We start from the raw sequence: 15640 nt of genomic DNA on the forward strand, positions 1-15640 counted from the left end.
TTAACACAGAGGGCTATGTATCTCTACTAAACCCCGCCCATCGTGGGTGGTTACTGCATTCCTGTAACGTAAGCACGTAAGCACGTAATCTTCCGACCGTCCATACTGCCACCCAGCGTCCATAACAGTGTACTGCAACAATCCACATTATATGTATTTGGGCTAACTATAATCTGGTCACGTGTACTGAATAGTGACTGCAGGTCTAAGTGCACTGGTTTCATACCTGGAGCATGCTTTAAAGGTTAGCTTAATCTGAAAGAATCAAGTTTTTTCACTGTACTATGCAGTGCGAGTTACAGAGGACTGTCAAATAAAGCAGGCTCCTGATCTAAACTAAAACATTATCACTGACACACCCACATCTATTACAATTTTACTTATAGAGCCACGGATGTTTTGATGTAAATTGAAATTGCTCCTATGTTAAGTGCTGAAGTCTGTAGTTTGAATGGCTGTGTCAGACAAGATGATGGCCACCACAAACAAAGTTTTTAATATAAAATCCAAACTAATGATAGCTCATTAGTGGCTCTAGCTTAAAGGGATGAAAGAAGACACTTCATTTGTTTGTTTGTAATAGTTAAGACTCTAGCTGCTAACAATATTTGACGAATTTCCCTAGGAGTAAAAGTTTTGAAATAGTGATGGGTTTTGTTTGCTTCAAGTAAAGCTTTTCTGTCTAACATGTAAGCTGGGTACAATAAGGTGGCACTGAACTTCTTTACAGAACTCACTGTGGAGTTGTCCCTCGCAATATAACACTAATTGCAGCATTATAAATTACTAGAGCTAAAAGAGTAGTCAGCAAAATTATTATACTAGAAGTATACTTGGATCTGTTTTTATGCTAATCTTTAGAAACCTTTTCTGATGGTTGCAGGTGGCGCTTCAGTATGGACCGTTTTGAAGATGTATCAGATGGTGAAGTGGATCATGCGTTCTTTGACAGTGATTTTGAGAAAACCGAAGAAAATGGTGAATGTATAGAGAAAGGAAGTACAAAGGCAGCTCTTGCAGACCTTGATTTGGTTTCTGATTCAAAGGATGCAAAGTGTTGTGAGGAGGAAGGTGAAGAAAAGCAGAAAGATTTGCAGAAAGATCAGTCCCTAGAAAACAGCTCAGATCATCTTGGAGATGCCTCGTCTTTGTCACTTTCTCCAGTTGCAGAGAATGCATGTATATCTGGAGTGACACCTGCAGCAAGCAGGGGAACACAGGAGAATGTTCCTGCTGGAATCCCCAAAATAGTTAAGGAAGGTGAAGAAGATTATTACACAGATGAAGAAGATAGTAGTGATGATGGCAAAAAACAGAAGGTTAGACCAAAGTCAGCTAAGCAGTCAAACAACATTAAAAAAGCTAGCAAAAAATATACTAATATCAGCTCCTCCTCTTCTTCTTCCTCTTCCTCATCTTCCTCTTCCTCATCCTCAAGCTCAGATACAGATTGTTCTGATACAGATTCTGATAGCTGTTTGTCAGATTCATCTCATTCTTCCTCCAAGAGGAATGCTTGTAGGAATGCTCTTCTGTCTCCAAAACAAAAACTCAAGTCAGCAATCAAATTAGCAGAAGGAAAACCAAAGCTTGGTGACTACTTAGAGGAGTCTGAAGACACAGTGACTGACGTAACACCTCTGTCCACTCCAGACATCAGTCCTATCCAGTCTTTTGAGCTTGCAGCATCAAATGATAAGAAACTAAAAATAAAAAGACAGGAAAATGTGAACCAGGAATTATATGGTAATTTTGAAGAATTTAAGTACAACACAGAATTTGTAAAACCTATGGGCCTGGGAAATCCAATCTTATATCTGCATTTTTTTTTCATTAGATTCCGAGTTTGATCGCAGATACAGTCGAAAAGTCTTGCATGATGCCATGGACCTGAATCAGCTTTTGAAAGGTGACTTTTTTAAATTTTCTTTTTACAAAGTGAAATTGAAAGGCAGTCCAAAACTACCTTGCATGATAAATAGCATTCATGTATTTAAACTTCAGGTACCTTTTTGATAATGAAGCAGAATTATTTGAAATTCCTTTTGTGAACTAAGTACCTTTAAAATTTCTTTACTCAACGTTATGGAATTTTAAAAGAGAAAAGTAATAGATGATCTTTGCTAAAGCTTGAGTGGTTACTTTGTGCCAATAGATTTAATAAATCTTAAAAATGAAGTCTAAAAGAGAGAACTTAGAATCTCTTTCACTGTATTCATTGCAAACTGGCATTGTATGGGGTGAAAATGTACTGGGTGATCTCATGGGCACCTTTTAAGGTCTACGCAGTACTTTTGCGCTTGTTCTCAGTGGTAAAATCTATAGAATAAAAGAGGCTTGGGTCAAGAAGTTTGCTGATCTCGTGATAAAAGGCTGTTACATTCTAAGCCTAGTACATTTCAACCCAAGTTTACTGTATTGCAGTGGGTCTGTTATGGCTAAAACCAGAGGTGTCATCTTTCTTCATTTTGCACCTTGCCAGACTGAGCCTCAAGTAAGGATTCAAAATACATTGTATGTGTCATTTCACTTTCGTATGAGTAGAACTGGGAATTTTACTTCCACAGAAGTTCTTCTGATGGTAGGAAAAGCAGAGCTAGCCATCAAGAAAGATAGAGCTGATTCTCATTTCCGACAGCCCTTGTGCTCCAATAGCTCTTGTGTACTAGTAAAGGCTCCAACCACTTGTCAAAACATGATGCTAGAATGGCTGTTGCTAGGCAATTGAAATTATGATGTCCTACATCTTTATTTGTTCCCTGATGGCAAGAAGCTATTTAATAACTGGTGATTATGGAAGAATTCATCTCATCCCTTAAACAAATGGGTATTATAGCTCAGAGTAAGTATTCTCAGAGATGAATCTTTGTTGATGTGGGAGGGGGAGTTTTTTCCCGAAACTGAAAAACAATTCTGAGTAACAGTAATAAAGACTGAGTAATGAGAAGCAGAATTCTTATAGTCTGGCAGCTAATGTTCCTGATTAACATGGGTATTACTCCCAAGTGTCTGTCTGTATTGGCATGCACAACATAACATAATTATTTTGGGTATTTTGAAGTTTAAATGGAGCAGGATTATTAATGATAGACAGTAACTAGTCTGGGAAAATAGGAGCTAATCTTATTCTGAGTTGTTGCTTCCAGGTTTTACCATACTCATTAAAAAAATAGTGCAAATCATTTCCCCCTGAGTCTGCATGAAATGTTCATCAGAACTCCTTAGGCATGGACATTGCTTCAAGTGAAAACAATATAAGCCCAGAACTGAATGCACAAAAGAGTATTAAATGGTTGTTGGGATGTCTCAGATTTGGTTTTTAAGTTTAATATTCCTCCAACAATCTATACTGGTGAAGCATTTAGTTGTGAGTTTAATTTTCCGAGGTCCCCAGACTGGCAGAATTTCACTGTGAATGTTACTATGCTCTTTCTAGGAGGGGTGCTGTAATTCATTTTGTACAGTTCTACACGCTGGTAATGTGAACATGTGGGAAGACTAGAATCTCTTGTATTAAAGAATCACAAGAACAAAGAAAAGAAATAAATCTATTAAAAGCACATGGTATTCAAAGAACAAGTTTTAAACTAGAACAAGAATCTGGTTAGTAATCAGTGAGGTAGCTTGCATATCTTAAAATAGAATTAATTTGAAACATTCAGAAAATGTTGCAGTTAAATTAAAAAGGAGTTGAAATAGTTTTTCCTCTATGTTATATGCCCTTGATACATATTTGTGCTCATATTGCAAACTATTCATTTCTATAAGTGTTTAAAAATCATTTAGATAAATATATTGTGCCTTTACATCTCCTAAAGCTATGCTTGTTCTTGAAAGAAGCCAAATTTTAAGTTATTCTCTTCTGAATAATTTAAAATCTCACAAATAACATAATTTGAGTTGGAAATCTCATAGTTGCCATGCAGTATATTGTGCTTTGATGCTTTTTGGGCGGGTATTGCTGTGCAGCTTTATCAGTGGTTTTAGAAATATTCTTTAGTGATCAGAACTCTGAACAAGAGATTAACGAAGATATGTGATAACACTTGGTTGCTACATCTGAAGGTTATTTTATGTTTGCTGTTTCTGAAGTGAGCGTTACCAGCTACTGCAGCTTGCTGTGCAGCCTCCTTTTGCCGCATGGAAAACAACAGAACTAGTTTTAGTCAAAATGGCAGAAGTCTACTTGTTAACAGTAGCTGGCAGTAAAGTGAAACTTTTGCTTGAAAACTGGAGAGAAGCAGGTTCTGCATGTTGCTGAAGACAAAGCATATGAATGTAGTCCTTCTCCTGGCATTTATTAGGCAGGAGTAGAGCCCTGTTTCGTATGGAAGGAGGAAGTACGATAAAAGGTGTGGCTTTCAGAACCTGCAGGCTGTATGGCTGTACGTGGCATGGCTTTGCGTGCGTGCTGATGTCAGAGGGGTGTATGAACAGTAGAACACTCTTGAGAGCAGACGCAGCATGACGGAAGACAGATAAACCTATTCAGTGAAGAAACTGTGGAGCCCAGGAATCTGTAAGCTCCCATGTTAAGGCATGGGGTGCACACTCATACTGGTTCAGTTGTAAGGAGCCTGGAGTTTGCAGTGGGAACAGTATTGCTAGAAACTGCAGGCCATAGTGATGGAAGTGGTGCAGGGTGGATGGATAAGCTCAGAACTTGTTGGTTTGATCTCTCTTGTTTCCAAATCAGTTCAGAGTGGCAGTGTCCAGTGCTCAGTTCAGAGTGGCTTGGAGTTCAGGTGGAGGGAGCACCTCTCTGCAGCACCCTCCTTGAAGAGCAGAGCCTGCCCAGCTTGCTGTTGCTGCAGGGCCTGGAGTACTAAAAACAGCCTGGGTCATGTTACAATCTAGGTCCACCTGGACCATGTTATTCTTGTTACTGGACTTGGTGATTACCTATAAATTATTCCTCTGTTGTGCATAAAAATTCTTGGCTTTAACTGTGATACTGTTTTGGTAGTGAACTACTTGAATAGTTTAATTGTTCTTGCTAGTGGTTATTACTCCTGTTCCTGAAAATCCTTGCTCATTTAAAACATATAAATGATAAATGCTAAATGTATGACACTTAAATTCCCTCATTTTTACAGACATAGACGTTCATGTTTAAGAGGCTTACATCATTTCATTACAACACTTATTACAAAGACTGATGTCATACAGCTGTTGTCATTATGGTGTATGACTATAAGTGCTATTGTAGCACTGTGGAGTCAGATAGCCATGCTACTTAGGAACTTTAATATCTTACTAGTGTAGCCAAGAACATAGGCATGCATGATTTCCGTTACTCAAGGTTAGTAGAGTGTATATTTTACAGACTTCATGTCACTCTTTACCTCTCTATTTTTTTGCCACCTGTGTAAAAAAAAATATACAGATATGATTATAATTTTTCAGGTAGAAGTACAGTTCTTCAGTTGTTTCATGATGTTAAATAGATTTTTGTATGTAATTCCTTTGTGAGTCAATGCTGTTTCCACTTTGCTATAAACTTTAAAGAACTTTCAGAAAATTAAAATAACTGAAGTCTAAGCAATATTCCAACCATGTAATAATAAATGTCAGTTATCTCCTTTGCTGTACTCCTGAGTACACAAAAAGTTAATTAAATATGCCACTGCAAAGAAAGAGATTGTCAAAAATTGGTTTTCAAAGTGCTTTCATAAAGCTGGAAATTAAAAAAATGGAAAATTTTCTGATGCTGTTTTACTCGATCCTGTGTCTTGATCCAATGTCCCAAGTGATTTTAAGGAATTAAGGTTGTTCAGATAAAGAGATGGGTTAAGCACACAAGTGTGAACTAGGCACTCATCCATTTCCATCCCATTACGCTGCAGACTTGCTCTGTTGTCAGACAAGTCTCTTGATTTCTGTAGTTCAGAGTTCTATGCTAAAAATGTTGAGTATCAATACAGGAGTAAAGGGCTTGCACAAGGTATATAGAGTGCTAAAGAATTTAGCACTGTGTGTTCTCTGTAAAATGGGGTTGGTGCCTGCTTATTTTACAGAAGTGTCTGTGAGAATTAGTCTGTAAATCCATGGTATTAGCTATTATTAACTTGAGGAGGTGGTGTGATGGGGTAAGTAGGATAATGGGCCACAGGCTGAAGACCTCAATTCTATCCTTGAAGTTCTCACTGACCTACGTGATCTCTGATAAACCTTTTTACCTCTTCTGTGCCTTAGATTTTTTTTGTTGAAAAATGGTCGGAGCTCACTTGGTGAAAAGCAGTATGATACAAATATTATTATGAAAATGAATTCTGTGTTTTTGAGTAAAAGCTATTGGAGAAAACTAAATAACAGCTTCACCTGAACGTGTAGTAATTGCTTTAATTTTTTTTTTGGCTATAATTTGTCATTCAGGAAATAGAGTAAGTTTTTTTTATAGCTTAAATTTTCTCCTCTTGGGGTTACATCATTTTTATGGTCTTTAATACTGAACTAGTATTTTTGTATTATTTTTGTGTATCTAAATCTAGACTCTTAAATACATACATAACACCCAAACTCTACAGCTGTCTAAACATGTGTAGCTTTTTTGTTTTGTTTTAATTTGTTTGTAGTTTGAACTAATTTTGTGTGAATGAGTATACATATGCATTGTTTTCACAGGGCCTAGTAATGCCTGTTGAGGCAGGAGAGCACTTATCAGCTTATTCTTATACTGAGAGTTTGAAAGCAGATTGAAAAACTTCAACATTGTAAAGAGATACAGACTTTCTGAACATCCATAAGAAAATGTGTAATTGTGGGGGGGGGAGGAATCTGCACCTTTAAGGTGTTATTTCTCTTTCTCATGACACCAAGAAATAACTAGCAGCCCTATTTAAGCATATTTAAATAGGAAAAACTTAACTTGAAAAGTGCATTCTCCTTTTCTTAAAAATCAAATAATGAATTCTTAAATTCTTTTTGTAGAGTTCTGTGACATGAAATAATGTGAATATTTTTGTAAGTATTGTTAGAGATACTACAGGGAAATGGTTTTAGATTAAAACTGGTAGACATTGATGAAGAACTGTGATATAATCCTTTTCGATTCTTCAGATGTGTTAACAGATGTGGCTGCAGAGCAGTATAAAACAAAACACTAGGCAAAATCGGAAGTGTAAGCACAAGAAGCGATTTAATGCACTTTCCTGTATTGGGATTGACACTGAAACATGCATGATTTTAATTTTAGCCTTAATGCCATTAGGACAGCTGTGTCATCCTGTCCTAATGCATTTGACTTGCTAATTTGTATTTTAGGTTTGGCCTTTCTCACTCTGCAAGGTCATTTCAATGCTTACCAGTTAAAAGCAATAAACAGCTTGTTTATTGCTTAAAAGAAAGTCAGGTGTCTCTCCATGGAAACCAGCTTTCATATCCTGTGAATGCTAGAGAATTTTATTTTCCTGTTTACCAGTAAATGAGAAGTAGACCGCATGCTGTTCAATCTTCATGCAAGTGCTGCTCCTTGTTTATCCCCTTCCCCCAAATTATTGATTTCAGGTCTGGCTGACAATGAAGTGGTAACTAGAGATTTAGTTACATTATTTGTTACCCACTGGTAGAGTATAAAGCTATAGTAAATCATTCCCATTTACAGCAGGTAGATTGTTCCAAGACTTACAAACCTCTTTAGAACCTTAAATTATAACCTTAAACTGAAGTGTGGTCTCGTGTTGTCATTGGCCGCTGCAAAAATAGTCAGATAAACCTTCCAAACACTTGTGCATTGTGATTAAAGAGTAGGTGGAGTTGTTGTCAAATAAATCATTGAAATAACTTTGAAATTAAAATGTTTGATTTATGTAATACTAACTGTACCTGAAATATTTAATAGCATTTAGAATAAATGTATTTATCTCTTACGTGGGATCTTGATTCTTTATCAACGGTGAATTGTACCTGATTTTGTAGACTTGTGCGACCTCACTTAGACACATACTGCCTTTGCCATGAAAACAATGTTTTTGCTGGTGAATTTAAGTGGATACTCAATGCATACTGCACATGCATACTTGCTGCGGATTACCTAATCTTCTGTCATAGTAAACATGCAGAAAGTTGGAATATGATGCTGTTGTAAGTGGTGCTTTGTAGAGTGCAGGTTGGACAGATTTTCAGCTAGGTAGCTTTGGAAGCAGTGGGAACTATTGCTGTTGATTGGAAGTTCTGGGGTCAGAAGCCTCATTCTGGACCATGGAAATGGTGACATCCCTGCTTCAGGAAGATGTGCAGAACCTTTTGTTCACTGTTTCGTAAGATTTATTTGAGTATTGTTTAAGGAGTAGTGATTTCATAGATGTCCCCTGCCTTCTGCTTGGCTTGTTACAAACAAGCACTTACCCTGTTGTGTTGGTGATCATCTTCCAGTAAGTGACTCAGTATGCGTTCTGTTGCTTGTCTTTATTCTACTAAACTTTAGACTCTCATGTGGCACAGTTGCTGAGGAGATCAATGTTGCCTTTGGTGTGGTTTAGAAAAGGTTATCTGTGGATAGGGCTCAGTTACAGTTTGTTTTGAAGTGGTGATTGCAGCTTAAATTCTTCCTTAACATAAATCTTAACTAAGTAAAACACAACTCTAATTTATTAACTTACCAGCTTGAAGAACAGCAAACCAACTACCTTTAATGTGTTATCTGATCTAATACCTTGGCATATTGCAGCACTGTTTCTGCAAAGAGCTACTTGCGAAATGTCAAATGTGGTTCTTGGGTCATACAGAAAGCTAGCTATAAAAAGGTCTGTTGAGGAACTGAAGAAACTAGTGAGGAACTAGCGATTTTTAGATTGACCTTTTCACCCCACCCCCTTAAAGAAAACTTGCTGGTGCATGTGTTGTGCAAAATTAATGAATCTTCTGTAATTCTACAAGGTATCGAGAGATTAGCTACTGGTTTGGGGCAGGCTTCTGCTCAGGCTTCACTGAGTAACTTCACAGCAGAACCTTCATGATGATTTTAGCAGTTCTTTCACTTCATCAATAATGTTTCTTTTGAGTTGTGATAAATTTAATATTATGTCTGTTAGCAAGCCCTAACCTCAAGAATTTCCGAAAGCTGTTTGCAGTAGTAAAGTCAACTTTCTATGCTGAGTAAGTATAAATAATTAATGATGCTAACAATAAACAGCATACTGAAGAAAGTGGGCTGCAGTCTTTTCTTCTGCCTGCCACCACTGGGAAAGGCTATCTTTGTGGTGAGGTGATAAAAGGTGTGGATGAGACATTGTAGAAGGAAAATATATTGAATGGAAAAAGACTTATGGAGAGACCAAGGAAAGGGAGAAGAGATGAATGAAAAAACAAAAGTCTCTGTGTTGGGGGGGATGTGACTGAAGAAGCTGGAAGGTGAGAGTGAAGTTAGTAAAATTTTGTCGTACTTTACTCACATATATAAGAAGTAGCATCCAGTAGAGCAGTGCGTGGCAATGTACATAGGTATGTATTCACAAAAACTGCCTGACAGCTTCTGGTGCAATAGCAGTGATGTTTAATGCTGCGGAAGTTGCAGACCACTTCACCCCAGGAGGTCTGACTGACAGGTGATGCAGTGCTCTGGAGCCCCGAGTGTAGCAATCCCTGCACGGTTCCCTGAGTCCTTATTTCTAAAAGCATTTACTGACCAGCACTGGGGTGAAAGGGAAAGGTGTTTGTTCTGTGTTGTCGCTCTGGTTTTGTGTTTTTCATCACAACTGACAGGGGTTTTCCAGGGGTTTTCCAGAAAAATGGGCAAGTCAAAAGATAAGTAATGACCTGGATGCTTGTTTATCTCTAAGCATTTTTAATACGTATTTACTGGTTATGATTAATAGCTGCATCGTAAGAATATACATTCTCCACTGAAGTACAGCCAGCTATCTTACAGAGAACTGAAACATTCATGTACCAGTGAAGACATGAAACCTGCATTTCTCATTAAGAATGTCCTCATTCAGAATGCCATTGCTTTAAATGGAATTTGACTAGTTCACACCTTTCACAGAAACGAAGGAGCTGTTTGGAATTTGCACTGACAGTTATTCAGAAGCTTAAATGTCCCTTGTAAGAGACTCCATCACCAATAGCATTGGTGCCACAAAGCTAGGTCAAGATTTCTGTTGAACAACTATTCTTTGCCACAAACTGATTTCCACTCTTGCTTATGATGTGCAGTCTTGTTTAACCTGAGATGCTATGGATGTAAGACAAAAGATGAATTTATCTTTCATAGCGCCATAATAATACAATTATCTTGTGTAACATGATAAATAATAAGTATCTTCTTCAGATGACTGATAAATTACTTTCTCACAGCTGTGTTCTGCAATGCTGGTTTTACATGTTCCCGTTAGGATATATTTAATTATTTTTCACTGAGAAGTACGCTGCAGCTTGATGTTATCATGTGAATTGTGTGGCTCTATTCATTTTCTGTTTATTTCTTTGTTCCTTGTAGGTGAATCCAGATAAGTCTCATGCCAGGTTTGTCGCCTCACATGGTATTGATGGCTGTACTAGTTTTCCCTTAAGAATAACTTACTAAGTTGTAAAGAGGCTTTTCAAGACATTTCTACTTTATTAACCTGTTGGTTGTTGCACTTGATTTGCACTGGTTTTTGCACTGTGTCTTAGTTTTGAGGGCATTTGCATCTTCTCTTGGCAAACTAAACCAGTATTTGTTTATGTGGGCAACTGCACAGTTGGAGCTGCCTAGAGGCAGTTCTTGCCTGTACTGGCTAGCATGCTGATGGTGCAAGTTTACTAACTTCCAGAGGGATTTTGAAATTCATAAACTCTTTGGATTTTGAGTTCTGAGTACTGTTCCTAAATTTGTCAAAGACAGAAGGAATAGTTGCTTGCATCAGTTCTAGAATAAGCTCAGTTGAGGCACTTTAAGAAAGACGTAATATCAATTTGTTGAAATTTGAATCGGTTTTGAAGTAAGGACACGCTCATCATTCTTTGGGCTTTTTAAGCTTTTAAAGGCTGCCTCAGACATCCCTCAACAGAAAATTGCTGATGTGGAAGTGGTTACTGAGTATTACTGCATGCCTGTGGGTTTTTTCTTTCTGTTTTTCTCAAAGCTCCTGCTTTCGATTCTTGTTTTGTGCGTGTGGGACTCTTAGGGATAAGAATGAGGGGTGTCTTCTGGAGGCACTGAGATACTGGAGGAATGTGGGGAATGGCTTGAGTGAGGCATCCTCATCTGTGTCTCAGCTCCAAAAATCTGTTTGACCTAACCTGGTACTTCCATTCCTATACCATAGATAATGCAGTGGTCTGATGGGGTAATACCATGATAGCAAAGCTCTTAAAACACTTGCCAGAAGATCTGCTGCAGAGCTTTAGAAAGCAAAGGCTTAGAAGTAGGTCAATAGCAAAGCTCCAGTGGAACTATAATAAATGTAGCTGGCTCTTGCTGAGAGTGAAGTTTCCGGTTAGTATCTTATATTGCAATTGTGCAAGTCTGTCTTGCCATGTATTTAAGTGTACATTGTTTGTTCTTCTGCCTGGAAACCTCATCTCCTGGTTTAATTTGATGGGTTTTTTACTGTTTTAAATTGCCAGCCCCAAGTAATTTTTCTTCTGTTATATTTACTCATTTATCTCCATCCATTAAATTTAATTTTCATCTTTTGCTTTGCAATTCCTGCACCGACATGAAGTAGGGTCACTTTAGGAGTAAAGGATCAACAAACTCACTTTAGAAATTGCATTTTGTGTCTGAGTCACGCTTCCCCAGTGCCAGTTTTCCATCTGAAACATCATTTCTGTTATGACTCTCAGCTAAGACAAATATTTTTGATATCTTTTGAGCAAAGTTTAAATCTCTTTCCATGTGCAAATATCTAAATACTAATGTATGGTTTAGTTCTTCTTTCTCTAAGTTGCTTCTAGTCCTGGCTTCCTGCAATTATGTTTTCTATGCTTAAAAAACTATTCTGATGCTTACATAGGTGACAGAAATGATACTACTGTGATGACAATTATGTTCAATGTTATTTTAGTGCTGTATAACTCTAGCACCATTAGCATATACATAATATATGCTAATAATATGGGCAATTTTATATATATAAAACTGGCTGTGCTGATCGCTGGTACTGTAGTAACTACAGTAAAAATATTTGAGTGTGGAAGTCTGGGCATATTGTGGCAATGTAGAAGTTGGGCAAGCATACTGGTAAAGGTAGAGATCGTGGGTGATAAGTGTCAAAGTGGGGATCAGGAATATACTGACAATGCAGAAGAAATGACTGCTCATAAGACTGATTTATATTCTGGTACCTAAATAACAGCTGTATTCTACACAAATGCTTACAGAGTGTGTCTATATTGCTGAGTCTTTTGTATTGCTCTGTTGATAGAATCATAGAATGCTTTGGGTTGGAAGGGACCTGCAAAGGTCCTCTAGACCAACCTTCCCTGCAGTAAGCAGAGACATCTTCAAGTAGATCAGGTTGCCCAGAACTCCATCCAACCACACCTGGAATGTTTCCAGGGATGGGACATCTACCACCTTTCTGGGCAACCTGAGCCAGTGTTTTACCGCCCTCATTGAAAAAAAAAAAATTCTTCCTTATATCTGGTCTAAATCTCTCCTCTTTTATTTTAAAACCATTATCCATTGTCTTGTCGCAACAGGCCTTGCTAAAAAGACTGTCCCTATCTTATAAGCCCTCTTTAAGTACTGAAAGGCCACAAGAAGGTCTTCCTGGAGCCTTCTCTTCTCCAGGCTGAACAACCCCAACTCTCTGTCTGTCCTCATAGCAGAGGTACTCCAGCCCTCTAATTTTTGTGGACCTCCTGTGGACCTACTCCAACAGGTTCATGTCCTTGTGCTGAGGTCTCCAGAGCTGGATGCAGTACTCCAGCTGAGGTGTCACCAGAGTAGAGTAGAGTGACAGGATCACCTCCCTCGACCTGCTGGCCATGCTTCATTTGATGCAGACCAGGATTTAGTTGGGTTTCTGGGATGTGAGTGCATGTTGATGACTCATGTCTAGCCTTTCATCCACCAGTACCCCCAAGCCATTTGCAGGGCTGCTTTCAATCCTATCATCCCCCAGCCTGGACTGATACCAACCCAGGTGCAGGACCTTGCACTTGGCCTTGTTGAACCTATGAGGTTCACGCAGGCCCACTTCTCCAGCTTGTCCAGGTCCCTCTGCATGGCATCCCATCCCTTCGCATGTCATTTCCACCATTCAGTTTGGTGTCATCTGCAAACTTGCTGAGGGTGCGCTTGATCGCACTAGGTCATTGATGAAGATATTAAACAGCCCCCGTCCCACTGTGGACCCCTGGGGGACCCCACTTATCACTGATCTCCATCTGGACATCAAGCCGTTGACCACTACCCTCTAGATGCAGCTGTACAACCAATTCATTATCCACCAAGAAGTGCACACATCAAATCCGTATCTCTCCTGTTGAGAAAGAAGGATATTGTGGGGGACCGTGTCGGAGGCTTCACAGAACTCCAGATAGGTGACATCCATAGCTCTTCCCCTGTTCAGCAATGCTGTCAATCCCTATCTCCATCTGGACATCAAGCCGTTGACCACTAGCCTCTAGATGAGACCATCCAACAATTCATTATCCACTGAACAGTTCACCCATCCAATCCATATTTGTCCAGTTTAGAGAGAAGGATATTGTGGAGGACCATGTCAAAGGCTTTACAGAAGTCCGGATAATTGACATTCATAGCTCTTCCCCCTGTCCACCAATGTAGTCACTTCATCACAGAAGGCCACTTTGTTGGTCAGGCAGGACTTGCCCTTCATGAAACCATGCTAACTGTCTCAAATCACCACCTGTCCCCCATGTGCCTTAGCAGAGCTTCTAGGAGGATCTGTTCCATGGCACAGGGTGTGAGGCACAGAGGTGAGGAGGACAGGTCAGTAGTTCTCAGGGTCCTCCTTTCTACATTTTGGAAAAATGGATGCCCTTTTTCCAGTCACCAGGCATGTCACCTGACTGCCAGGACTTTTCAAATACCATGGAGAGTGGCTTGGCAACTACATCAGCCGAATCCCTCAGGACTCTGGGATGCATCTCATCAGGTTCCATAGACTTATTGACATTCATAGCTCTTCCCCCTGTCCACCAATGTAGTCACTTCATCACAGAAGGCCACTTTGTTGGTCAGGCAGGACTTGCCCTTCATGAAACCATGCTAACTGTCTCAAATCACCACCTGTCCCCCATGTGCCTTAGCAGAGCTTCTAGGAGGATCTGTTCCATGGCACAGGGTGTGAGGCACAGAGGTGAGGAGGACAGGTCAGTAGTTCTCAGGGTCCTCCTTTCTACATTTTGGAAAAATGGATGCCCTTTTTCCAGTCACCAGGCATGTCACCTGACTGCCAGGACTTTTCAAATACCATGGAGAGTGGCTTGGCAACTACATCAGCCGAATCCCTCAGGACTCTGGGATGCATCTCATCAGGTTCCATAGACTTATGTGTGTCCAGGATCCTCAGGTGTTCATGAACTTGATCTTCGCTTTGCTTCCCCTGGTCTCCATCTTGTGGTCCATCAACTTGGGAGGTGTGAGAAGAGAAGTTGTCAGAAAAGACTGAGGCTGCCTCCTCATCTGTTGTTACCAGCTTGCCAGTCGTTCATCAGAGAGGGTATGCTCTCTTTAACCTTCCTTTTCTGGTCAACATCCCTGTAGAAGCCCTTCTTATTCTTTGAGTCCCTTGTCAAGGTCAGCTCCAGCTGCACCTTGGCCTTCCTGACCTCATCTCTACACAACCGGATAGTGTCCCTATACTCTTTCCAGGATACCTGTCACTGCTTCTACTGCCTGTGCAGTTCCTTCTTGCCCTTTAGTTTGACCAGCAGGTCTCAACTCAGCCATGCTGGTCTCTCTCCTTCCTTGCCTGATTTCTTGATCCTGGGAATCAAGAGCTCTTGTGCCCTACGGAAAGCATCCTTAAAGGTCTGCCAGCTCTGTTCTGCTCCCTTGTCCCTAGGGGCCATTTCCCAGGGAATCCTACTGACTAACTCCTTGAAGAGATGGAACTTTGCTTTCCTAGACTTCAGGGTCCTGACTTTACTCTTTGCCTGAGCCATACCCCTCAGGACTGTGAACTTCATCAGTGCGTGGTCACTGCAGCCCAGGCTGCCCTCAATCTTGGGCATTTCCCAGGGAAAGTCCTGTGTTCTACTGACTAGTACTAGAGTCCTACTGACTAAACTCCTTGAAGAACTGGTAATTTGCTTTCCTAAAATTCAGGGCCCTGACTTTACTCTTTGCCTGACCCACATACCTCACCTCATCTCTACACAACCGGATAGTGTCCCTATACTCTTTCCAGGATACCTGTCACTGCTTCTACTGCCTGTGCAGTTCCTCCTTGCCCTTGAGTATGACCAGCAGGTCTCTACTAAGCCATACTGGTCTCTTCCCTTCCTTGCCACATTTCTTACACCTGGAGATCAAGAGCTCCTGGGCTCTGTAGAAAGTGTCTTTAAAGATCTGCCAGCTCTGTTCTGCTCTCTTGTCCCTGAGAGGCATTTCCCAGGGAAAGTCCTGTGTTCTACTGACTAGTACTAGAGTCCTACTGACTAAACTCCTTGAAGAACTGGTAATTTGCTTTCCTAAAATTCAGGGCCCTGACTTTACTCTTTGCCTGACCCACATACCTCA

General features: G+C 39.9%; 1 protein-coding gene across 1 annotated transcript in view; it reads left to right on the forward strand.

Moving 5' to 3' along the window:
• The first annotated feature begins 896 nt into the window (after window positions 1-896).
• The window catches only part of CFAP97 (cilia and flagella associated protein 97), a 25631-nt gene continuing 10887 nt past the window's right edge, over window positions 897-15640 (forward strand). The window contains exons 1-2 of the mRNA XM_010143979.1: window positions 897-1746; window positions 1838-1909. Of these exons, the coding sequence (XP_010142281.1) occupies window positions 897-1746; window positions 1838-1909 (922 nt within the window). The remainder of the gene's footprint in view (window positions 1747-1837; window positions 1910-15640) is intronic.

This window comes from Buceros rhinoceros, unplaced genomic scaffold (assembly GCF_000710305.1).
Source record: "Buceros rhinoceros silvestris isolate BGI_N320 unplaced genomic scaffold, ASM71030v1 scaffold3399, whole genome shotgun sequence".
NCBI lineage: Eukaryota > Metazoa > Chordata > Aves > Bucerotiformes > Bucerotidae > Buceros > Buceros rhinoceros.